Genomic DNA, 26,917 nt, shown 5'->3' with positions numbered 1-26,917 from the left:
TACTGTGATAGGGAAAATCCATGATAAGAGTTTCCTAGACACCATTTTAATTGAATCAGACAATTAAAAGAATAAAAAACATTTCCTATAATTTTCCAATATGCAAAATATACTGTAGTAATTAATAACTAGCCCAACCAACAAAAGAAGGTGATATTCTTAATTAAGGGTGTCTTAAATAATGCCCAGTGAAAATTTAAAAAATCAACCACAAGGAAATTCACATTTGAGCCCAACCATTTTCATGATAAATAAACTCAAAATACTCCACCTGTCCAGTGCGTTTATCCACCACATGAAACCGAGTATTATACTGAGGTTCCCAACTTAACCCATCTGAAAAGGCCTTTCCTCGAATTTTAGAAGTGACAATTTTCCACAGCTTCATCTTTAGAGGCTGTTCGATGAAGATTATATAGTTCCTTGTCATTCCTAAAAGGTTCCAGCAAACAATAAAATATTATTTAGCAAACTGGAATCATTTGAAATGTGACAATTACAGGACTTGTCTGAATTCCTGGACATATTACTGCTGACCTAAACAAACATCAGTCAGAAGTACTTCTTCACTGTTTCCCAGCTTTGCTATACATATTTCCTGTTCCTACATAAAAAGGGGAACTGCTTAGAATAGCTTGGGTTGAATGCCCTCAGCCCATCTGTCATATTTTTTACATTAAATTACTTTGGTTTAGGAACAAAGTAAAGAAACATAATATTAAAGTGTCATTTATGACCTATAGATTTACTCTTTAATTCTTTTCTGTTTATACCAGAGGTATACACATAGGAACACGGCTATAACAATTTAAAATACAGAAAATAAATATTCTGAATAAAAGTTGAAGGAATCTATGTAGAATATGAATTTCCCAAAAACACATGGTCTAGACCTTTTCATATATTATGATTACTTGTGGGCTTTAAAGTTGCCAAAATTTTGAATTGTCACAATTTTTTAGTAATTTCTTGCACTAAAATAACTACCTCTTCAAGAAGTTAACTGGCTAGCACAAGAAGTGCATGACTAAATGGAATGAACTTAGCTGGTATTGAAATGCAAGCCTGGAGCCGAGTGACGTGGCACATGTCTGTAATCCCAGTGGCTCAGGAGGCTGAGGCAGGAGGATTGACAGTTCAAAGCCCCCTCAGCAAAAGCGAGGCACTAAACAACTCAGTGAGACCCTGTCTCTAAATAAAATACAAAATATGGTTGGAGATGTGGCTCAGTGATCAAGTGCCCCTGAGTTCAATCTCTAGTACCAAATAAATAAATAAATATTAAATAAAATGCCAGCCTGGTATTATCACCATATTCCAACAAACTATTAACACAGCACTTGCCAAAACAGGGCCCAGTACAATTTAGCTTCTCTCTGGACTCACCAAAGCTGTGGTAATAAGAAGGTTTCATTTTCTCTTCAGAAGCAATAGAACATATCACCTGGGCTCCGTGGATTGTCTCCCCAAGGTCCACCTTCTCTGGAGGAACCCGAATAATATTATAGCAGGAACCTGGAAAACAAAAAGACTTGTCTTCACTGTTTACATACATTCTAGAATAACAAGAAAAAAAACTTACCCTTGCCAAAGACTTGGAATTTATTAGGCAAACTATAAATAGCTGTTGATGGATTAACTAACATGTTTGATAAATCACTCAATGAATAAATAACTATTTAGGTGATATTTAATTACCTTCTTGGTATTAGAATTGCCAGTGTGGGGTCATGATGAACTTAGGTAACATGGAATTTTGCAATCTTCAATCTTCTTTTGGAATAAGATAACCATGTAGGTCTTGATTTGCTTATTCTGTAACCACATAATGAGCACCTACTAAACTCCAGACACTGTCCTAAATGTTCTAAGTATTATATTCCAGGTACATGTACATAGTAGTATAAAAATCTCTTATTTTATAAAACTCAAATTCTAATAGATCAGTGCATCCGGAAGTAATAAGTATAAAGGAAAATAAGCCAGGGAATGAAGATCAGTAGTGACTGTGTAAGGGTGGAGCTACTGTTTGCAATTTTAAATCTGATGGTCTGAGAAAGTGGCATCTAAATAAAGACCTGAAGGGAAAGCCTTGAGGTTTATCTGAGAGAAACTCATTCCAGACAGAGGGAAAAGCAAATGCAAGGGTTCTCGCCAGGAACAAGTTTGAAGTGTTCAAATAATAGCAGAGACAAGTGTGGTCCTATCAAAATGAACAATGAGGTGAGTCTAAGAGATGAGGCCAGAGAGGTGGGAATAGCTTTAAAAGGACAACTCTGGAAGCTTAGACACTAAACTGGGTCAAGAGCAGTAGCAAGGAAACTAATTAATAGGCTCCTGCGATCATTTTAAATTAGAGAGGATGATAACTAGAAGTAGACTGGCAGCCATGGAGTGGCATGAGATGGTTAAATTTTGGAAATATATTGAAGGCACTGCTGTAATTACTTTTTAATCAATTAAATGTGGATGTGAGAGAGACATGTGAAGGATGATTCCTACGTTATTGTCATGAGCAACTATAAAAATGGAGTTACCATAAACTGAAATGAGGAAGACTCATTTTAAGAAGAAAAGATTCATGGGAAAAGATCAGGAGTTTGGTTTTGAACAAGTTAATTTTGCAATGCCTATTAGACATCCTGGTTAAAAAAAAAATCACTGAGCAACTAGACATAAATAACTGGGGAAGCCCAGTTGGAGATATGGACATGTTTAAGACCCTATTACACATTTATAAAACACCATGCTTTGCCCAGTGATTAGAGAAATGACAGACAAACTCTATGGTTCCAAGAGCACCAGCTCTAACAGATTAGTATGAAAGACATATTTTAAATAAGGATTAAAGGATTTTGTTAATTTTAAAATGCTTTTAAAATATCAGGAAAAGCTAACACAATTGAGTTTTCTGTTTCCTAAAGATGGAAATTAATGACAAACACTTTACTTTATTACCATGAGAAACACTAAATTTCCCCCAAATGTCACCTAGGTAGTTGAGCTCCCTGGAGCTACATGTACATTGAGTTTCAGTTCAAAAACTTCTCATTAAACCAAATAATCAAGTAAGAAAAAAGAAACAGGTTCAGGGTTAGTTGGGATTAGAAGACAAAGGAAACATTTTCTTATCTCTATAATTGGATTAAGTAACAATTACTCAACTCACTGAATTTAAACACATTAGTCAATGAACTATGGTAACCCCAAGTTTTGAAGGCATTAGGTAAGGCAAACACCCAGCAGAGGAAATGCCCAAGAAGATATGACCTGCCCCAGTACTGTGAGTCTATCTGGCAGGCCCTCCAGTTTGTATAAATAGCAACTTAAAGCAAAATAATCACAAGGCACAGCCCCTTGTGATTGGTTGGATTTCTCAGTGAGCTCCAGGAACACCAAGATCACCCAAGGATCATATTTAAAACGCAGATTTTAGGCCCCCTTTCAGTTCTACTGAACCAGAACCCTTGAAGATAAATGAAACCCAGGGATCTACATTGCTGGCAAGCATTCCAGATGATTCTTAGATGAATTGATGGCTAAGGATCACAGATCTGATGACTATTTATTTCAGCATAAGTAATCCTGAATGGCTCAACAGTATTTCTCATATTATGAATGAGTTACAAAGGGATTTACTTGATTAACAGAGCTAATTAAGAAGTATACCTTTTAATGATCAAAAAAGATGGGTAGACAAAATAACCACTGAATCAGTATATCCATTCGCTGAAATATTTTATCTAGAAGGATGTTTGCTGTTCCTATAACAGTTCTGAAGAATTCATCTCTACCTGGGATTAAAGAAGAGGAAAGGAAGCTGGATGCTGGGGTGTCCAGGGCATCCTACCTATACTTGAGCCAATAAAAAACAAAACTGCAGTATTCATCTTCATATACATTCAGATTACATATGGAGAAATACAAAGGAGCAACCCACAAAGCCAATTACTCATCAAAAATATACCTTTAACAAAGGTTTTATAGGTTGTGTATGGTAGGTTAACTGATACCGACAATAGAAAGATAATCAGAAATATCTAGTACTTATACTAACACACTCCTTTTCAAACAGAGACATACGTACTCAGGTATAGAAACATGAGTTTGCATCTTCCAAGAGAATGGGTAAATAGGTGAAAAGGCTTTTAAGCAAAGGAAGAAATAGTGACTAGGTAGAGACTGGGTATTAAAAAAAAAACATGCCATCTTCTGTACTCAGTGACAGATTACTCATGAGATGGTCTAATAGCAAACCTTCAGGTGTGAGTCAGGCTTGGAATCAGGTCTGGTCTCAGAGACATGGAAGCTTACCTAAGCAAGTGACTTAAATTTCTTCACAGTTCACTGCCTCATTGATAAAATGGATAAAATGATAACACTTCCTCAGAAAGTCATTATAAGGGTTAAATGAGAAAATACAGAGGAGAATGCTTAACCCTGATACATAGCAGTTACCTGACATATGTTAATGATCATCATTAGCTATTAGAAATTTCTGGAGCAGATTGGTAGGCAGTAGTGAAAGCATGTGGATGATCAGTAAAGAGATGTGGTATAAATAGTTGTGAATGCAACTCCACTATGATTTTAACTTCCTCTGTAATATATTATTCCCCTGACAAAAATAAATTCTACCTATGTAATAGTCAATGTACTTTCCCTATATCTCTTTATCTCTTTGCTGCAGCATTCTAAACTTCTTATACTTACAGTATGGTGCTTCTTTTTTTTTTTTTTTTTTTTTGCAGTGCTGGGGATTTGAACCCAGGGCCTTGTGCTTGCGAGGTAAGCACTCTACCAACTGAGCTATATCCCCAGCCCAGTATGGTACTTCTTAAAAATTAAAGTTCGAGATATATTTACTGAAAATCCCTGCAACACTTGTAAGACAAAGTCATAATGAAACATAAAAATGTAAATTGTGCTGAAAAGGACAAATGGAAAATCAGCTACTAAGCAAAGGTGCAAAAGGACCACAGAACAGATACTTAATCATATACTTAAGCTCAGTAATGTCAGATACTTAATCATATTTAAGCTCAGTAATGTCACTTTGGAAATTTCCTTCTGAATCTTTCAAGTGAAGTTTCATGTGTTTACATCTTAATAACCATAATGGAACAATGGAAGAAGAAGACAGTTAACTCCCAATTATTTCTAAAAATACCTCCATCCCAACTTTACCTTGTGGTCCATAGGAGTTCCCCATATTGTATGCTGTTCCATCTGGATCATAATGAGGATGTGCAGTTGCTCCATTTACAGCAATAAATTTGCTCCAATCCACCTGCAATTTAAAATCATTAGAGATTTTTAAATGTTACATGCACAAATCTCTACTGACATGCGTAAGTAGTAGGGACATGTAGAATATTTTTTAAATAATATATGAAAACTACAGGCTAAGCCCTAATTTCTTACCTCTGAGAAATCAAAATTAGTTTTCCCACTAAAGAAAAAGAAATTGAATCTAAAGGCCAAAATCCACCACCACCCACCACCAACAACAACAACCACCTAAATAGATTTATCCAAGATCAAAGGAAAGTTCAAAAGAAGCAAAAGAATTAAAATTAACATTTTAGTCTGAAATTTTATTTTAATTAATATGTTAAAACAATATGGATCTAGACACTCTCTAGTTCAATACTAACTGTTTTGCTAGAAAGAACACAAGCCACCGGGCCTGGTGGTGCACACCTGTAATCCCAGTGGCTCTGGAGGCTGAGGCAGGAGGATAGTGAGTTCAAAACCAGCCTCAGCAAAAGTGAGGCACTAAGCAACTCAGTGAGACCCTGTCTCTAAATAAAAGACAAAGGAGGGCTGGGGATGTGGCTCAGTGAATGAGTGCCCCTGAGTTCAATCCCCAGTACTCCCCAAAAAAGAACATAAGCCTACCAAAGTAGATCAATATTATTCTATTTCTTCTCTACCCTAGCCTTCAGATATTAGGATTAAGTTTTCTACCTTTAAGTGATACTAACCCCACAGTTCATTCTAATCAGGACAGAGGATGAATATGTCCTGAATCAATGGATAACTTTGTTTTATGTGATTAAGCCTCCAATTTTCTTCATCAGATATCTACTATTCTAGAAAGTATTTTGAATGGAAACATTATGATCTATTTTATTCATTTTTTTAACCTATACATTACCTTTTCTATTTTTTCCAGAGTTTCAATGTCCAGTTTATTCATAAAATTGGTCTCAGTGCTTACGTAGAAATCACCCTTGTACTGCACATAGTTGACATTGGTGTTGTCAGTCATGGCTGAAACCAAAATCAGAATTATTTTAGCATAAGAATTTACTGAAGCAGACCCTAAGTATATATTCACAGGGAGAAAAGAGTTTCAACATCCTTTCACACAAAACAAAACATGTTTTTCAAAATTTATATTTGCATAGATTGTGATATAATAATTTTAAATAAAGGTCACTATCACCTACAAAATTCTGAGCTGCTTACCTGGCTGTTCAAACTTTGACATGAAACGTTCAAAAATATTTTTGCATGGATCAGGAAAAGCCAGTGTGCCAAATTCTGAGATCACAATTCGATTTCCAGCACTGTTGGTCTTATATGTATCACTCTGTAGAAACTTGCTCCTGTATGTCACTGTGCCTTTCTCCATCCTGAACTGATGAAGCAAAGACATTCCATCAAACCAGTGACTGTACCTGCAAACGGGAGAAAAGAACAGAAAAACATATATCAGTAAGAAAAGCATGCAGTCAAAATGAAAGGTAGAGTAACACATCCACCTTTCAAATACAGAGATAAGAAGATTCCATAGACTCCCAGCACCATGGATTATTCAGAAAGTTTGAAATTCAGGAAAGACAGCATTTTGAATATCCTGGGGTTCAACAGGAAAAATCAACTTATGTTCTCCTAAACCTTACCCCTGTCAAAAAACTCACATTCCATAAAGCTAAAGAAAAACCCTAAAGTGTGAATCTTAAGATAATTCTGAAATTTACCCTACAGCCAACAGAATAACTTAAGACATTATAGAAAATTTGGCACCTTCCAAATTAGCACAAATTCCTAAGTTTTTAGAAATACTTACCTTCATAGCTACTAAATTTTCCATTACTTTGCATTTTTTCAAATTTGTCACAATTATATAAAGTAAAATAAACAAGATGACTGTCCTTCCTGAATAATCATTTTTATCCTTATACTAGACATGCTCTCCTTAAATGATAGAACATTGAAAAGAATGCTATACTGGGAATTGAACCAGGGGGCACCTTACCTACACCCCCAGCCCTTTTATTTTTCACTGTAAGAAAAGAAAAAAATGTGTTCTTGCTTTGAAACATGTTTATCATATGGTCATATCAAAAGCTTGACATTGGGAATGCTTAACAATAGGTAAACGAAGGTAACATCATTATCTCAAAAGGCAGTGGTTCCTGAAAGCAGAGATTGGAAAAGGTATTTATTCTCCTATGTTCACAGCAACATTACTCATAACAGCCAAAAGGTGGAAGCAACTTAAGTGTCTACTGATGTTTGAATGGATAAACAAAATATTTATATTGTGAGGGTTCAAGCATGCCACCCTAAAATCTGTCACTTTGACATACTGATTATTTTGAGTTAAAAGCACCTGAAAAACAACAGCTGCAAAAAGAACACTCTGACCTTTCTTTTTCTTTCTGGAAGCAGAAAATAAAACTCCCATGTGAAAGGTGCCCTCTATGTGCCAGAAGGGAGGAAGACATTTCAATTGCTGGAGATGCGACGTGGAGGCCAAGAGAAATCTGTACAAACCAACCTTGGCAAACTTGTCCTCATAGTCACTTCCCCACAGTTAACTGCTCTAGACTAAACCCTTGTCTTGTCATATTTCTACAATTTCCCACTTTTCATCCAATCTAGCACATAAGCCTTCAGCCCTGATTCTTTAGGTCATCATTTTTCTTGCTTTTTTTCTATTAATCTTCCCTATATCAGTTTAATTCTTGGGTCCAGTTTAATTCTTATTCCAAGAGACAGAGGAGAAATTTTGCTTCCCCTACAACATATACTGTAATATTTATTCAGTCTCAAAAAGAAAGGAAATCCTATTGTTTACAGCATAGATGAAACTTGAGGACATTATGCTAAGGGAGCCAGTTGTTAAAAGACAAACACTGTATGATTCCACTTATATGAGGTTTGTTTTATGGTTTGTTTTTGGTGTTGTTTTTGTTTGTTAGTTTTTTGCTATACTGGGAATTGAACCAGGGGGCACCTTACCTACTCCCCAGCCCTTTTATTTTTTATTTTGAGACAGTGTTAAGTTGTCCAGGCTGGCCACAAACTTGTGATCCTCCTGCCTCTCAGTCTCCTCAGTTGCTGGGATTATAGGCCTGCACAACCTCCCAGCATAAGTGGTTTGTGTTGTTTTCTTATTTTAATTTTTTTAGTTGTAGATGGACACAATACCTTTATTTTATTTATTTTTATATGGTGCTGAGTGTTGAACCCAGTGATTCACACATGCTAGGCAAGTGCTCTACCACTGAGCTACAACCACAGCCCCCAGATGAGGTATTTAAAGTAGTAAAATTCATAGCAACAGGAAGAAGAATGCTGTATATTGGGCTGGTGGGGAAGAACAATTAGTGAGTGACTGTATAGACTGTCAGTCTTGCAAGATGAGAACATTCTGAAAGTCTTTTTCACAACAATGCAAATGTACTTAACACTATTGAACTGCACACATTAAAGGATTAAGGTGTATCATAATCACAATTGGGAAATCTTATATGTATCTTACCACAGGGGGTTTTTTCTCTTTTTTAATTTTTTACTTGTTTTAATTAGTTATACATGTAGAATGCCCTTTGATACATCATGGATAATGTAGTATTATTTCTCATTCTTCTGGCTATACATGACATAGAATCCCACTGGTTGTATAGTTATATATGTGCATAGGGTAATAATGTCTGATTCATTCTACTATTCTTCCTACCCCCATACCCTATACCTAATCTAAAGTAACTCTAACCTAGCCCCAACCCATTGTGAATTAGCATCCATACATCAGAGAAAACATTCAGCTTTTGGTTTTTTGGGATTGGCTTATTTCACTTAGCATGATATTCTCCAGCTCCATCCATTTACAAGCAAATGCCATGATTTCATTCTTCTTTAAGGCTGAGTAATATTCTATCATATATATATATATATCATAAATATATCATATATATTATATATACATATATATATCACATTTTTTTATCCATTCATCTGTTGAAGGGCACCTAGGTTGGTTCCATAGTTCAGCTATTATGAATTGAGCTGCTATAAACATTGATGTGGCCACATCACTGTAATATGCTGATTTTAAGTCCTTTGGGTATAAACCCAAAAGTGGGATACATGGGTCAAACATTGGTTCCAGTCCAAGTTTTCTAAGGAATCACCATACCACTTTCCACAGTCACTTAAATCAATCATTTCAGATTGCACCTTTATTATACAATAACTTTAGTAAGTTCTTGGGTCTATTCCTGGGCTTTTTATTCATATCATTCATCTATTTACCTATCCATGAACCAGCATCACAATGTTTTAATTGTAGAGAATTTATGGTATATTTTGATGTCTGGTCACTACCCCTGAAAATTTTTTCATTTTCAATATTTCCTTGACTATTCTTGAATATTTATTTCTCCTTATGAACTTTACTATCAATTTGTCTAACTTCTTTAAACAGCTTGCTGGAGTTTTTATTAAGATTTTGAATTAGATTTACAAATTAACTGGTAGAAATGAAATCTTTACAGTGTTGAATCATTCTACTCAAGAACAGGGAATGGCTTCCCATAAAGTGCATCTTTCAAGAGGTTTAAAGTTTGCACACTCCTTGTTAAGTTCATTTCAAAGTATTTAATCTTTGTTACAATTGAAAATGAAGATTTTCCTATCATTATGTTCTCTAATTACTGTTTGTGTCTATGTTGATTTTATACCTGTTTACCTTATGTTTATTAAGATTGAGTTTTATTATTGATTCTCTACAGTTTTGCAAGTTTGCTACTATATCATCTGCAAAAAATAGTTTTTCTTTACTAAGTCTTCTGCCCTTAATGTCATTGGTCTAACTTCATTGCTTATAAGTGCTACAATGTTGAACAGCAGTAGAGACACTGACAACCTCTCCTTGTTCTTAGACTTAGAGAAAATGCTTGTAGTAATTCCCAACTTAGTATTACTGGTTTTAGCACAAAAATATTGAGACAGAGATAGAGCCATAGAGATAGATACATATGATATGATAAATATGATATATACTAAACATATATGTATATATAATTATGGTAAGAAACTGCCAGGCACAGTGGCATGTCTATAATCCCAGTGGCTCAAGAGGCTAAGGCAGGAGGATCAAGAGTTCAAAGCCAGTCTCAGCAAAAGTGAGGCACTAAGCAACTCAGTGAGACCCTGTCTCTAAATAAAATACAAAATATGGCTGGAGATGTGACTCAGTGATCAAGTGCCCCTAAGTTTAATCCCTGATTACCCACACCCCCTCAAAAAAATAAACTATTCATTAAGTCCTTTTTTCTTGAGCAGGTTTTTGAGCAATGGATGTTGAATTTTGACAAGTATTTTTCAACCTACATGGAGATAATTCTATGCTTATTTTTCCAGAGACCTATTAATATGGTTATATGATAATATATGTATATAATGAATCTATCTTGCATTCTTGAATTACTTCCACATGATCATAGTGACTTTTATTTTAATGTGATATTAGATTTTTCTTTTAATAAATATTTTTAGTTCCAAGTTAATATTATATATTTTGTATTTTTTCATGGGTTTTTATAAATAAAATTAGTCTACAGTTTTCTTTTTTGCACTATCTTTATCCTGTTTAGATATCAACATAATAAAAAAATGGGAAGTTTCCCTTTATTTTTAATGCTCTGAAATACTTTATAAAGCATTAGGACTACTTCATATCTGAAGGTTTGATAGACTTATATGAAATAATCTGAACCTTGTGCCCTTCTCCTCCTCCTTCTTCAAATATGTACTTATTGACATTCTCTATTTCTTCTACATAAACTGGTCTTCTTAAACTTTCTATCTCTACCAATTTTAGCAATCTGTTTTTCCCTAGAAAATTATCCATTCTGTCAAAGTTTTGAAATTTATATGCTTAGAGACCTACAAAGTCTGGCCTTGAATTTGGTATCCTCCTGCCTCAGCCTCCAGAGTTGCTGGGATTACAGGCCTGCACTACCAGCCCTGCTGATACTGTAAAGTTGGTTTTTTTTAATCAACAATTAAAAACAATTTGTTTTTAACAACAACAAATCTATATATGAATTCAATTATTTAAAACAATTCTATGGAAATAGGACTGGTAAGAATAGGACTGGTAAGAAATACACCCAAGTGCTAAGAGGGGATGTGTCAAGTGGTACACGCTTTTCCTCTTCTCTACATTTGAAATACTGTATATAAATAAAAATTTCTATAGTGAATACATTTTTTCCAATACTTAAAAATGTTAAAACCAAAGCAGGCCACAGGCATTTTGCTTCACATTTCTACTAGACACACAGAAGTGATATCCTAAAGAGTTATTGGTTCTTCACCTGTTTACATCTATTTTTTGAGTGCTATCTAGATGTAGTCCACTGTTCTGGACACTGGAGACATCAAGTGAATTAAAAAAACCCTGCTTTCATGAAACTTATATTCTAATGGGACAACACAGATAACACACAAATCAACAAACGAAACCACAGACAATGACAGTGCTGTATAGAGAATTAAAGTGGTAATAGAACAATTTCCCAGTGTTTTTAGATTGGGAGACAGGGAAAGACTCAAAGGATATGAGATCTGAGTGTGCACGTGAATGATAAGAATGAAACCTGGGAGATTGCAGAAGATAGGTAAGAGAGTTAATGCCAAGATACTGAGCAAAAATAGATGTGGCCAGTATGAGGAACTGAAAGAGGGCATGGTGTCTGGGGAGTATGGGGTGCAAGCAAGAATGGTCGGAGGTAAAGACACTGGTCTCCTTCAGGAACTTGTGACGCAACAGTTCAGTAGTCACACAGTCCTGTCACTTCTCTTTTGGCATAAACTGAGGGCTTCAAATTTACAATATTCTGCAGAGCAGGAAAAGAAAGACTTTAAAAAAATAATGAAACCTCTTTTTTTTTTCCTCCACTAGGCTATAGTTTCCGTAGCTGTAATCACAGGAATTGAATGATAATGTTTGCCTCAGAGAAAAAGATATTAATTCCTGTTCCACAGAATCAGCCCGTGCCAAGAAATCTATATTGTTCTCCAAAATGTAGGCTTACTTATCCTTCCCAAACTCAAATTTTCCAGGTCCAATTCGAAGTAGGTAGCCATTAAGCCACTCAGGAATGTGTCCCCGGACTTGAGCAGAGATGATCTGTGCAGTCTCCTCCACCGTGGTCAGCAGTGGAGCAATACATGGCAGACTCTGCCGCTGCCCCAAGATGGCTTTTTTCTGATAAGTATTTTCCATGGACTTCTTCAAAACTGTGAAGAGGAAGCCAAAAGCATAAGAAAAATTTACCAGATTTTCTATAAACATGCCTATTTCCCCATAAGCAATAATCTATACACTGACAACTTAAGGGAAATGTGAGCCTAACATTAAATGGTCTCCAAATCCTTCCCTCTGCTTCCTCATTCTCGGATTACCAACACTTTGGTTCTCCACTTTTGAGCCACAACAATCTTTCTTGTGTTTCTTATGGTACTAATCTGCCTAAGAATTAACTCAAGACTTGCTAGTCTTTTTACAAGAATAACTCTACATGCTAACTCTAGATGTGCTATAACAACTTCACTGTTAAAATTTAAAATGACCACCGTTCAATAGTATCATAATTACCTTGACCCCAGTATTTTAGATACACTAGAATGTGATCCCAAAGATTTCATAGTGATTTCTGTGAATTTGATATGTTAAATTTAGTTTCTTCCATTTTAAAACATTTCTTTTAGTTGTAGATGGACACAATAACTTTATTTTTATATGGTTCTGAGGATCAAACCCAGTGCCTCACATGTGCTAGGCAAGCACTCTACCACTGGGCTACAGCACCAGCCCCTAACTTCTTCCATTTTAATAGCATATCCATGAAAGGACATGACATTTTCTATGAAAGTGGTATCATAAATTAATTTATGCAGGGATACTCATTATGAAATTACCAGAAATCTAAAAGCCACAAGAAGTAAAACTCATATATTCCGAAGCTGAAAATTATCCCTAATATTTCATACTTAGTGTTCACAATGCAGAAGGGTGGGCAAATATATAGTTAATCAAGTACTATAAAATATAATCCCTTTTATTTCATAAAAGTTTAATGGGGATATAGAACTCAAGAATAGAAAAATGAACTAACACATATGGATACTATTCCCCTGATTAAATGAGATTTGCATTATTTAGGCAAATGTTCAGTTTGGAGCACATGAGAACTTTTACTTTCCTACATGTAACAATTCAGTAAAGCCCAGCTATTCCCTGATTTCCCAAATAAAATTTACTTTCATTCTATATGCCCTTTCCAAAACCTCTCCTTTAGGGAAATTCTATCTATTGCACAATTTCTATCTCAAATGTTACCTCCTTTAAAAGGCAGCAAAGTGTAATATTTAATATTTGGTCACTTCCCAAATAAGACTCTCAACCTCTCTGTATTATTTCCTCCTTTCTATGTTGGGGAAATAATAATTCTTATCATACCTAAAGCTATAAGTAAAGGAGTTAGAATACAATAAATACTCAAAAATGTTATTTATTATCATTTTGATAGCTTTTAATGAACAATCCAATAAGATTTACTGTATATCTTCTTTCTTTATTCATTTAACAAAGTGCTGACTCACTGATTAGTAAACAAACAGATTATTGATGATAAGTGTTTTGTTTAAGCATTGTTTCTCCAAGTCTGCTCTGAGGACTATTTGCAATATAAATAGTACCTGATGTTGTTGCTAAACTGCAAATTCCTGAACACAACTCTGGACATAATAAATCAGAATCTCTGGAAGAGAGCAATCAGGTATTCTTAGGCATACTGAAATTTTTTTTTATTATTTTTACAGACTGCATTTTTTTTTTTTTTTGGCGGTGCTGGGGATTGAACCCAGGGCTTTGTGTTTGCAAGGCAAGCACTCTACCAACTGAGCTATCTCCCCAGCCCTACAGACTGCATTTTGATTCACTGAACACAAATGGGGTACATCTTTTTGTTCCTATGGTTGTGCACAATGTAGATTCATACCATTTGTGTAATCACATATGTACATAGGGTAATAATTTCTGTCTCATTCCACCATTTTTCATACCCCTGCCCCCTGCATACTGAAATTTGGGAATCATATTATTAGAGATATTATGATGCTGTTTTAAAGAAAGAGAGAAGGAAATCCTCAGGTGTTTATTTTATCCTACTTGTATTAACAGTATGCATATTTGTCCTATTCACCTTTTAAATTAAAATAAATTCCCTGAAGTCAAGTATTTTGCTCATCTCACTTTTTAAAGTAGAATTAAATTGAATAACTTGACTGGGTGCTTATCAGAGTAGAGATGCATTTGAAACATTTTACACTTTTAGAAAGTATTTTTATGTCCATATGTTCTATATTCCATGTTGTTGGCAATCTACTACATGCTCTTCAAACTTTCTGTAGTACTTGATATTGTTGTCAACATCTCCTCAAACCCCTTTCTATTCTTGGCTTCTGATACACTGTACTATTCTGACTTTCCTGCTCCCTCTCTGACAACTCTCTGCTTTATGCCAGCTTCATTGCTAATTAGCTGACAACCTTGGTCAAATTCCTTAATCTCTCTGAAGTTCAGGTTTTTCAATGATAAAATGGAAATAAAAGGAGGTTAAAACTTGTTCATGTCTATCATCGTAATTAAATATAATGATACTTTCCAAATGTTAATTTCTTTTATTGGCTCCTTTTCCCCTTATCATGACATAAATCTTCCTAAGTTTATCACCTTGGAACTTTATTCTTTTATCTCAGCATTCTCTTTTGTAATCTCTATCTAGTTTCAAATTAATCAATTACTTCTAGCAAGTCACTCATGTCAACATAGATATTCTTCATTTCCCCTTTTCCAAATCAATTTTTCCACCAGCTACATCACCTAGCTTCAAGATCTCTGTAAGCCTTGAATTCATTTTGTACACTCCCCCTCACATTGACTAAATGGTTAAGTTTTGTTGACTTTATCCACCAGGGCCCAGTAAGGGGATGTTAAGATGACATAAGGTGGCCAATATAAATTATTAGGGCTCAAAAGTCTGCAAGGGTATCTAGGGGAAATCCTTTGTAAAGATTTTGACCAGTTCCTCCCTCCTGGGCAACACCCATCTTTTTTTTCCTGGTCTGAACCGGTCCTCAGCACAGATGCCTCGACTTCTCTTTCCTATCAGTCACTTTCTTCCTGTTTTAACTTGAGTTCTCACCTCTTAACTGGATATTATAATAGCCTCCTAATTGGAAGGAGAAATTAGGGAATCAAGTTATCTTCTACACCACAGCTTCCTAATTAGTGGGCTTCTTGACTGCCTTTGCCTTTGGAATGGCCAAAGGCCTTCAACTCTAAATAGTACATCAGGACTTCAGATCCCATCCAATTTTGCATAGTAAGAATATTATCATATTTTATGTCCTATTCTGCCTCTCGATAATGCCTTTCACTCCAGCCTAGCTGGACCAGTCCATTCTCTTCTTATCATAATCACAACATTCTCTTCACCTAGGATATTTCTCATGTTCTTCAGATGGAATTCACATATCTAACTCATCCTTCAAGATCCAGTTTCCACGTCACCTGTTTCCTAAGCATGGCATTCTCATTTCCTATAGCAAGAAGTGATTCTCCTTAGTCTGAAATCACAAAAAAGCAATTTGTAGCTCTCTTATAACCCTTACGTTATTCTGTCTTGTACGATATAGATAAATATGTTTTATAAAATTGACTACCAGTATTCTTTGAGTACAGGGTCGGGTTTTTGTCTCCCCTTTTCTTCTAGCACCTAACATATTACCTTGCATACTACAAGCAAAATTACTGAATTAAATAATTTTATACATAATGCATGAGTTAATTTCTAACAGTTCTACATAAGCCAATTTTGAGAAATAAAATCATGAAACAATAATAGAAATTTAATAGAAAGCTACAAAACAAAAAGCAGGTTTTAAGGCAGTTTCCCAGAATGCAAATAAAAAATACATATATATTTATATTAGAACATGTGGCAGTGATTTTCAATTTAGAAAATTCTGAATAGTGAATATCCTTCCTATTACAGATCCAAGAAAATCCCTAAATCCTGAATCCTGCCCCTATATTTTGTATAAAACATGAACATGAGGACTGTTTCCCTAACAATAAGCAAACAAATCCTGACTGGGCCTTCTTTCACTTCTGGCTCTGCAGAGTTGTTGCCTGTATCTGCTCTGCGCAGAGGGATAAGCTTCAGAAGCCTTCAGTAATCTTCAGGAAAGAGGCACAGAAGTCTAAGTACAAACTAGTAGGAAAAGAAGGATGAGGCAAAGAAAGGGTAAATCCCCTACCTGGGAACTGGTGTACTGTCACGGAAAGAAAATCCACTGCAGTAGTAGAAAGATTTCTTACAAAATGGAGAAAGATTTGAGAAAACATTTTTTAATTTAGTTCAGTAGCAGCAGATCCTGTGATTTCAAATGCTTACACTCACCAGCAGTTGGAAGAAACAGTGAACGCTCACAGAACTTCCTGGGTCATCCCTGGTTCTCCTGGGTTGTCCCTGGCTCAGTGACAGAATGGGATGGGGAGGGGAGGTAAGGGGGCGGAGCTTCAAAACATCAGTAATCTCTCCCAGTCTCATTTCCAGAAGTATCCAACAATCTATAATGAGGAGTCTTTAATTTTGAAACATTAAAATTGTATCACCAGTAGTACACTCCCTCTTTAAAATTTCCTCTATCTTCACACTATAGGTAATTCAATTTATCTGGATCCAAGGTGATAAATTTCATTGTGCCATTCCTCTTCTCTGAAAGATTCAGACACAAAATAAAGTCCAAATAAGACTGTCAATAAAGGATCTACAACCAGGAAACAACTTACTTTTCATTCTTTCCCTTTCTATCACTTCACTCCTTTTTTAAACATTGATTTTACAAAACATTTTTTGACAACATAGTACCAATAAGACACTGCTGAAGGTATGCCCACCAAAAAAAACATAGATAAATGATTTTATTACTTTAACAAACATAAAAATTTTGAGCACCAGTCTACCGAATACTAGGATACAAAAAATAAGAATCAGCCCCTGCTCTCCAGCAGTTTGGATGATACACTGTTCTCCACCACTGCCAAAAACAAAAACTTTTTGACCCCCCTTGCCAGTTCTAGTAACTCCCACAGCGATGCTTTTAACATTAGCATATCATGTCTTCTAACAAAACTGTAAGTGTATTTCAATAAAGAAGTGATGAAAAATGTCAGAAGGCAATGTATTAAACTATTCTATATTTTCCACAATGCCTATCACACACAAAGTTGGTTCAATATATATTGTGATTAGTAGTCAATAAAAAATAATTTTAAAACACTTGTAATTCATTGAAATAACAAAGAGTGGTTCCTGCAACAGTGTATCTCAGTTGTGAGATTATTCTTATTTATGTGGGTGGTACCAAAATCATCAAAATGTGATTTTTTTAAAAATAAGCCTGGGTTTTGGGCACTTTGATACTAGAGGGTGACCATTCTGAATAGTAAAGACACTATGACTTAAAATATGAATTCCTTAGTCTTAATCTGACCAAATGAAATTACCAAATAAATTTTCTGGAACTACAAAGGGAATAACCAGATGCTGAAGGATAGTAATACTATAAAGATATAAGAAGTATATTATAAAATTCAGTTTGAAATAATCTGTTGGCCTTATTTCTCATCATAAAAATAATAAATGCTTAGCAAAATTGAGTATTTCTTAATATAGATCAACAAAGTCATCTTTCTATTTCAAACATTAAATAACTGTAATAAAATTACACAAGATTCAGCTCAAATATTATCTTTGGTTGTTTTAAGTTGAAAAATATTTCATTTCTAATAGTTATTTTATTGACCTCTAATCTATCCTGTCCCAATAGTATATATATCAACCAACCCAGTAATTTTTTCCACATACCCAACTTTTTAGTTATTTTTCTTCTGTCATCTTTCCCTGTATGAATATTGATAGTGTAATATTTATGCCTTAAAATAGTGAGATTTTATTTTATTTTAGAGTTTAGACCATAGCAGGTCAAACAAGCTATCTTTAAAAATACCAATTATCTGTGATACTGTTTGCAAATAAATCCAAATCTGCAATTGCTTAACCTGGAATAATAGACATATAGAAGTATGAATTATCTATATGATTGAAAAATGGGTGCTATGATTTTTAAAAATCTGACAATTATAGCTTCCCCATGCAATTATATAGCAATAATTTTGAATAAAATCATAGCAGTATTTTATTTATATCAAAGGAAGAATACTTTTAGCCTGATGAATAATAGTAGAGATACTCTAAATTCAGTTTCTAAGTTACAAAACAATTGAAATGACCTGCCAAAGTCATCGTATTGTTTAAGCCAATCTCCCTACTTCTGTATCATTAATCTCTAGCCCATACCACACTGCTGTTAAGGCTTCTAAACATAATTCACTAACTGCACACATTGACGTGGTTGATGTGTATAAAAAGCCACTCATACAAGGTTCTAGTTAGTAATTTCTAGGTTTTATTTTACCACAGAAAAATATTTTAAACCAAGTTTTTATTAGTCATATGTAATAATAGTGAAAATAATCAAATGATAATATTAAATAACAATAGCACATAGTTATACCATATTACATGTTAAGAAACTGGACAAATTACCTTTAATGCTTTACTATTCTTTTATAATACTGTCCATTAAAAAAATTTAAATTACATCCAAAATTATTTGCTATTTAAACAAAATATTCTATAAGAAAAAAGTATTATATTGTTACACATAATCAAATTAATTGAATTCTCCTATAGAAGCTTAAGAAAGGTTATGTAGTTTTAGGGAAAAGTAAAAAGAAAAGAATCCATGTATGATTTAAATAATTTACATTTTTATAAAATATGCCAAACATTTGACCTTCAAAATAAAAGTTACATACTTCATATTAAATTAAATCTAGGAAAAAAAATCAAGGAATTTACCCTTCTTTGTTTAAGATCTACATTTTTTTAATAACTAGAAAGCCTTCAAAGCACACATGTCATTCTTTCATTACAACAATAGGTTTAAATCCTCAGCTTATTTGAAGGTTAAACATTTTTATCTGTGCAGTGTGTTTGCAATTACTGTAAACCTCTGTCTCAGAAATTCTCTTTTTTGTATTAGAAAGTTTTCAATAGTATCTGCTTCTTTGAAGAGTCCATCTAGCTCATCAATGTAAGATGCATCTACTGCTGCTCTCTCACTAATAGGGAATAAAAAGTTTTATGTTAAACTAAACAATTATGGAGTCTATGAACACTATCATGGTAATATTCTTTATCAAACTAGATTTGTTAGCTATTTAATTTAAGTGGCTTTGCGCATGAGATAGTTTTATTGATTTACTAATACGCCTCAGGAAAATGTTAAATTAGTCCCCAAAATATTTTTGACTACTCACAGTCTCCTGACACAGCAGGAAGTACATCTTATGCATTATAATACTAACATTAAATTATATGTTATTTTTATAGCCATACAAATTATTATTCAAATATACTGACTGTTCAGTAGTTTTTTTAAAAATCACCTTATATTCACCATAATCTCAGGCCAATTAAATACCTAAATTCAGACTTCAAATACAAAGATAAAAATATAATAAAAGATAAAGTATAAATATATGAAATATCATATTTAATATCACCCTGTTATCATTAATTTCACCAAATGGTATTTTTCTCAAAGAGGTATTTACATAAAATTTTAAATATAATATCATTTAAGAGGTCAATACACATCAGTCTAGTTTTGGCTCTAGCACTAGCAAAACAAAGGATATTTAGTGGAAAAATTGGGCGTATCCCCTGAAAATAACCAATTAATCTATCACAAGGAAAAAGATAGAATAAAAAAATTTCAAAAGTTTAATTACTTGACAGGTTTCTCAGTAACAGAATTAAACTTCCCATTACAGAATTTCCAGAAGGAAAATACTATTTCTAACATAGAGACCCAAGAAAATATACTATAAGTACTTGCCTTAAGATCTTTGCATATGTAGATAACATTAGATTAATTTCCTTGCTCATATCTGTTTAAAAAATAATTGAGCAAGTTATGAAATATAACAAACATGCACGACATAATCAATGTATAGAAATATAATCATTGTATACACCACCATTTAAATCTTTCTCCAAGGTTTCATCTTTATAAAACAGTCCAGAACATTCAGAGAAAGAATCTGATTTTCCAAGGGAGGACTGCTGTGGGCTATCTGGCATTTGAGGCTAAAAGAAGAAAGTAAAGAGGTATCATTATGTTTATTTAAAAAGCAAAAAAATCTTCATAAAAATCAAACATGCTAGAAATTACATACTAGTCATTTGAAATTTTTTATCAAGGAAACTATAAGGACTAAGAAATACCTTGCTCAACATGCTAAATTTTGTCTTTAAAAGATTTTAAATTAATTTTGGATATTGTTTTAATCCCTTGATCAAACTGTATCTTTTATCTTGAGTCAGTGGATATGTGCATAGCAAGATTTTTATGGTTTGGATCTGGAATGTCCCCTAAAAACTCATTTGTTGGAGGCTTGGTCCCCAATGCACTAATGTCCAAAGGTGAAAAAATGGGGAAGTTATTGGATCATAAGGGCTCTGTCCTAATCAGTGAATTAATCCATTGACAGCTGAATAGACTACTGGAGTTGCTGAGAACTATAGGCAGGAGGGGCATCACTGAAGGAAGTAGGTCAGTAGGTTCTATATGCCTTGGGTTCTATATCTTGTCCCCTCTTTCTCTCTCTGCTTCATGGTTGCCATAAGCTGACAAGTTTTCCTCCACCATACCTTTCCACCATATTGTTCTGCCTCACCTTAGGACTAGCAGACCATGAACCTAAGAACCTAAGAAGTTGTTTTTCTCAGGTATTTGTCACAGTGACAAAAAGCTAACAACACAAATACAGTAGTTGTAATTTGAATAATAACCAAATACCTGCAAAATTTTGCAATATAATATAATCTTCAAGGGGGCAAATACTGTCCCAAATGCAACAGATTAATTGGACAGGACAGTAATGAAGGACTAAATACAGACAGGTCTTCTTTTAAAAGATTAGTTAACTACAGTACCTATGTGTCTTTCTTACCATTGCAAAATAGTTACATAAAGTCCTACGTATCATAAACGTCTGGACTCACTTCTGTCTCTAGACCACAAACTAGCAAAAAGAAATCTCCCCATAGTTTCCCGGAGGTCTATACTTAGTGAAAAAGCAGCTAAAGTCCCATAGTTCCTTCTGGGACAATCCTAGCTCTGGGAATATGCATTAAATTCCATTTAACAACAAAACTTTTTTTTTTTTTTGGTACTAGAAATTAAACTCAGGGATGCTATACCACTAAGCCCTTTCTTTAATCTTTTTTTTATTTTTATTTTGAGACAAGGTCTCACTAAGTTGCCCAAGCTGGCTTTGAACTCGAAACCCTCCTGCCTCCAACTTCCAGAGTAGCTGGGATAACAGATGTGTGCCACTATGCTCCATGAATAGCACACTCTTAAGTGGAAGAAATTTGAGAAGAATGTAAAATAGAATAAAAGATTAAGACTTTAGGAGCATATAGCTTACCTCTAATTCCCTTGGTCTCTTGCAATTTCTAGAATCAGGTTTTACAAGATGATTTGCCATCATATTCTGAAGTCACAAACTGTACTGTAAAGTTTAGAACAATATCAAATTTACATATAGTTCTCTTGAATCCCTCCCTTTTCCCACTCCTACTCCTGCTATTTATTTAGGCTCTCACAATCTACCATTTACCTATATTTAATTTCCCCTTTCTCTAATTTATCCTAACTACTGTTTGGGGGTTTGTTTGTTTGTTTTGTTTTGTTTTTGTTTTTGTTTTTTTGCAGTGCTGGGGATTTGAACTCAGGGCCTTGTGCTTGTGAGGCAAGCACTCTACCAACTGAGCTATATCCCCAGCCCCTAACTACTGTTTTGTGGGTGATCTTTCAAGACTTCAATTACTGCATTTCCTTCATTCAAAAACCTTTCACTATCCACTGCTTCAAGGTAAGTTCAAATTTTAACGTATGAGTACACAAGGTCCTCTATCATCTGAGGCCAACCTACCATTCCCATCATTTTCAACTATTCCTCCATATACACTCAGCAGCCAAACTAGTCTCTGGCATTTGTGGCACTGGTTCAGGACTCGCTCATTTAAGATTCTTCTAATGTCACAAAATCTTAATGTTGAAGTAGATCTTACAGTTCATCAGATCTTACAGTTTATCTTATTCAGTATTTCTTCTCCTTTTTTTTCACAAATAAGAAAACAGGAACAGAGATGTTTAACCAAATTCAAACATGTCAGAATGAGCCTGACCAAAAATAACTCTTCTCGTTCAAGGTTGTTTCCACTGTCCTATCTTTCCTTACTATAGCACCATGTTGCTTTCCCATAAATTCTAAAGGTATTTTTTTCTAGGAGTTTGTGATATTAAGTCTAAACTTAAATAAAAAGTGTTGGAACCTAAGAGGATGTTGTCTCTACATCTTAGAAATGAGGGTCACTGTCTACATTCAAGTTATCAATTTACTTTTTTAAAAAACTATGCTGAGTTGAATAATTATAATGAATATGATTAGACATATTACTATTCATATATAAGCAAAAGCAAAAGCAATTAGTAAAGACAGATATTTGTAATACATTAAAAATGTTCAACATCTCTAGCCATTAGGGAAATGCAATTCAAAACCACATTGAGATTTCAACTCACTCCAGTCAAAATGGCAATTATGAAAAAAAAATAGTAAGTGTTGGCAAGGATGTGAGGAAAAAGGTACACTCACACATTGTGGGTGGGATTGCAAATTAGTGCAACCACTCCAGTAGGCAGTATGGAGATTTCTCAAATAATAGGAATGGAACCACCATATGATACAGCTATCCCACTCCTTGGTATATACCCAAAAGCTAAAATCAGCATACTATAGGGATACAACCACATCAATTGTTTATAGCAATAAAATTTAAAATAGCCAGACTACGGAATCAACCTAAGTGCCCTTCAATAGATGAATGGATAAAGAAAATGTGGCATTTACACAATTGAGTATTACTTAGCAATGAAAACAAATGAAATTCTGTCACTTGCTGGTAAGTGGATGGAACTGGAGACTATAATGCTAAGTGAAATAAATCAGACAGAGTCGAGGGTCGAATTCTTTCTGGAAACTGGTCTAAAATGGAGACAGAAAAAAAGAAATAGAGGGTGGGAATGGCATCAATATGAAATATGGAGTAGAAAGGGATTGAGGGGAAGGGAGGAGGAATGGGGTAACAGGGAAAAAAGGGGAACAAATCTGACCTAACTTTCCAATGTACATATATGAACATAATACAGTGAATCTCATTATTAGGTATATCCACCAAACACTAATTTTTTAAAAAATGTAAATAAATCAATAGAGGAAAAGGAACAGAGGAAGGGAGGAGGGGAAGTACTTAAAACTGGATTGGAGCAAACTACATTCCATGCATTTATAATTATGTCAAAATAAAATTCAATGTTATATATAACTATTATGAACCAACAAAAAATTAAAAATAGAAAAATATTTGTTTAATGAACTCACAATAGTATTTCCACATCCTGCTATTATCTTTATAGCATATACGTTTAAGCACTATCATAGTTATATACAGAAAATACTATACATGCACAACAGTGGGGACTTTGCCTTGGGAGTTGGAAGATGTTTCAGAGAAGCCAACATGCAAGCACTGATCCCCTCCCTTCCCCTTTTCATGTTCCTTTTTCCTTTTCCATCTCCCCTCTCCCTTCTCAAACTAACACAATGTGCATATGTGTCAAATAAAAACGTTTAGGTACTTGGGTCTCTGTAAAAATGTTTGTTTTCCTGTCACAACTTAAGGCCTTGACCTAATTCAGGCTGTCCTCATCCTGTGACTAATACCAGTCACAGCCGCTGACAGGGCTATGCAATCTTAAGCGCTGGAAACTAGGTTACCCCGAAGAACTACCCCCAATGCCTTATGCAACTGTTTTCTTCAAATCTTCTCAACGCTATTTTAGTTCTTCAGGCCATTTCTCCTGTCTGCTCTAGCCTGGCGTGTCCTCCGTCCTTCCTCCCAGCCTGGGCTTCGCCCCACTGAAGACCCTGAGGTCGCTCCCATCCTCTCTCACTGCCTTGTCTCAACTCAGGACACACTTCCCTGCCACCTCATCCCTCGGGCCCCACCACAGAACAGAGGACAAAGAGGCATCAGGACCTTCCTCGTCAGCAAAACCACAGCAGTGAGGACGGGCGTGTGTGACTACGCAGACTCCGCGTGCAGTACCAGGAGGTGAGGCTCCCAGCAGGCAGCGCGCCAGTCATGTGATGCGTCCGCGGGGCTTCCCAGAGGCGGAGGGGCCTCGTGGCTTCCGAAGGTGGCTTCCTTCCGCTTGCTTCCACGTGGGTGCATGTGTGTGTGTGTGTATTCCATTTTTTAAGTGTGTGTGTGTGTGTGTGTGTGTGTGTGTGTGACGTCCACCTTTTAAGAGAATTCTTTCCTGGCTCTGTCCAAAGTTTAGTTGATTTAATTGGCAGCACCTTTCAAAAGTTATTTGTAATCTGCATGCTCACATACTTGTGGCTTAGCCTCACTGGGTGCTTTAACATGGTCACTTTGACCTGAACTTCCACAGATAAAGTTTTTAAACTTATGCCTAGATAGTTGACGTGGGAGAAAAAAAAACAGCATATCACTTCATAAGGCAAAGGTCAATAACAGCTCCATGAACTTACAGGTGTACAATCTTACACCTTAGGGAACTATACTCAATACATATACATTATTAATTTTTCTTATTTTTGCATTTAAATATTTTGTCTTCAAGATGGAAAATTTTTTTAATTTTTTTAGTTGTAGATGAACACAAAACCTTTATTTATTTTTATGCGGTGCTAAGGATGGAACCCAATGCCTCACACGTGCTAGGCAAGTGCTCTAACCCTGAGCCACAATCCCAGCCCCTAGACTTGGAAATACTACATATCCATATTTTTTACTGATTATAAAAATCCAACTGTTTTAAGTAATCCTAGGAAATAGACACTTGGTTCATTTGCTAATATTTTGAAATAGAAGCCATATTATACTACCAGACTCCATGATTTGGTGAAATTATTGATAGTCTTTGATAGTCTTCAAAGAATCCCATCACTGAGGACTAATTGCAATCTGTTGAAAATATACCTTCAGAAGTAAAATAAAAGAAAAATAATAAATTTTTTATAAAGTATTCATCTTAAAGGACTATTCTTTATTACAATATTTGCTTTTCCTTTTGTGGAGGTGGTATAAGGTGTCCTTTCATAAAATAAAGATGTAAATAATTTTAGATGTTTTAATGTCCTTAATTGGTAAAATGCAAAGTTGTTCACTCTGTTTATCTCTTTTCCATTATTATCATTATTGTTGTTACTTTTAATGGTCCATTAAGAGTCTGGGAAATGCTGACCTGTTGTCTCCCCCAACCTTCACAATGTATGTTATCTAAATAGATGCTTATCTTCCTGGTTCTCCTCTTGTGACAAATGGTTCTTAAAATATTTCCAAGAAAAAAAAAATATTCCCAAGCCCAATGTATCAATGCTTTCTTCAGATTCAGAGTATACTATAACATTTCATTTTATTTTTTAAAACTTCTCTTCATTATATAAGATAGTACAAGCTAAATGGATAAGAATAATAGATAAGAATAAGCAAGAAAATGTGGAGGGTTATAATGACCCAGTGCTTTGTAATGTTCGAAGGAGGACCATCATTATCGTCTCATTTAATTTTTAAAATCAACCCTATAATGTACACAGGACACTGAGACATTTGGGTTGCTTTATGTCAAAGGGAAAAAAAATAGACATGAACAAATTATACATTCTATATCTTGGAGCTAGAAAAAAAATTCACTGACAACAGGTCATTTAAAATGAGAATGTCTTTGGTATTCTGCTTCTGATCACTTTATGACCCTACTTCATGCTTTCACATTAATTGACCCAAATGGACACTGCAACTGGAGGACAAAAACAAGCTATTTCAAAATCAGTCTTTTATTTATATATATATATATATATATATATATATATATATATATTCTTACCATAGGCTTCTTAAAAGTGCTTTTTTCCCCTTCTGATAAGTCACCACAGCAAGACTTCCAACCATCCTGCCACAGACTTCCTTTGTAATCTCTGCTATGGATATGATGTTTTTGTGACTTTAGAAAATGAAAATCCTATTTTGTTAAAAAAGCACAAACACACACACACACACACACACACTGCTTATGTAGGCATTTTGTTCCCTAACTAGAACCCCTATGCTTTCGTATCATTTCTGTACTCACAAAACCCAAAAACACCACATTCCAATTTTCCTTGCAAAGTAATACAATTCAGCACAAGTTCAGAAAACATTAAGAAATTTTGACACAGCTGGGTGCAGTGGCACACACCTGTAAGCCCAGCTACTTGGGAGACTGAAGCAGAAGGATTACAAGTTTAAGGCCAGTCTTAACAACTTAG

At 34.7% G+C, this 26,917-nt stretch overlaps 2 protein-coding genes across 3 annotated transcripts in view; both read right to left on the bottom strand.

Annotated features, from left to right (window-relative positions):
* Positions 1-16,916, bottom strand: part of Bco2 (beta-carotene oxygenase 2) — a 29,242-nt gene extending 12,326 nt beyond the window's left edge. The window contains exons 1-7 of one of the 2 annotated variants that reach the window (XM_047517011.1): positions 16,776-16,916; positions 12,342-12,546; positions 6,475-6,686; positions 6,161-6,276; positions 5,188-5,290; positions 1,387-1,515; positions 272-432 (exon numbers count right to left, since the gene is read on the bottom strand). In XM_047517011.1, coding sequence (XP_047372967.1) covers positions 272-432; positions 1,387-1,515; positions 5,188-5,290; positions 6,161-6,276; positions 6,475-6,686; positions 12,342-12,532 — 912 coding nt within the window. In that variant the 5' untranslated portion in view covers positions 12,533-12,546; positions 16,776-16,916. The other variant, XM_047517010.1, reaches the window with a different exon arrangement.
* Positions 16,917-19,142: 2,226 nt separating this feature from the next.
* Positions 19,143-23,046, bottom strand: Tex12 (testis expressed 12). The gene is made up of 5 exons (XM_047517012.1): positions 22,448-23,046; positions 21,941-22,024; positions 20,486-20,594; positions 20,344-20,395; positions 19,143-19,564 (listed from the first exon to the last, which is right to left on the bottom strand). The coding sequence occupies exons 2-5, from the start codon at positions 22,001-22,003 to the stop codon at positions 19,420-19,422; spliced, it is 369 nt and encodes a 122-aa protein (XP_047372968.1). The 5' UTR covers positions 22,004-22,024; positions 22,448-23,046; the 3' UTR covers positions 19,143-19,419.
* Positions 23,047-26,917: the final 3,871 nt, after the last annotated feature.

The sequence above is a fragment of the Sciurus carolinensis genome, chromosome 11, assembly GCF_902686445.1.
Source record: "Sciurus carolinensis chromosome 11, mSciCar1.2, whole genome shotgun sequence".
NCBI lineage: Eukaryota > Metazoa > Chordata > Mammalia > Rodentia > Sciuridae > Sciurus > Sciurus carolinensis.
Note: the sequence above shows the minus strand (reverse complement) of the source record. Positions and strands in the feature narration are given on the sequence as shown.

What these genes read in the sequence shown, in the direction of transcription:
- Tex12 (XM_047517012.1), bottom strand. Translation starts at nt 22,003, where the DNA reads ATGATGGCAAATCATCTTGTAAAACCTGATTCTAGAAATTGCAAGAGA. An exon ending in CTTGGAGAAAGATTTAAATG is followed by an intron (nt 20,396 to 20,485) that starts GTGGTGTATACA and finishes TTTTTTAAACAG; the next exon opens with ATATGAGCAAGGAAATTAAT. An exon ending in ACATATGCAAAGATCTTAAG is followed by an intron (nt 19,565 to 20,343) that starts GCAAGTACTTAT and finishes ATTCCCTATTAG; the next exon opens with TGAGAGAGCAGCAGTAGATG.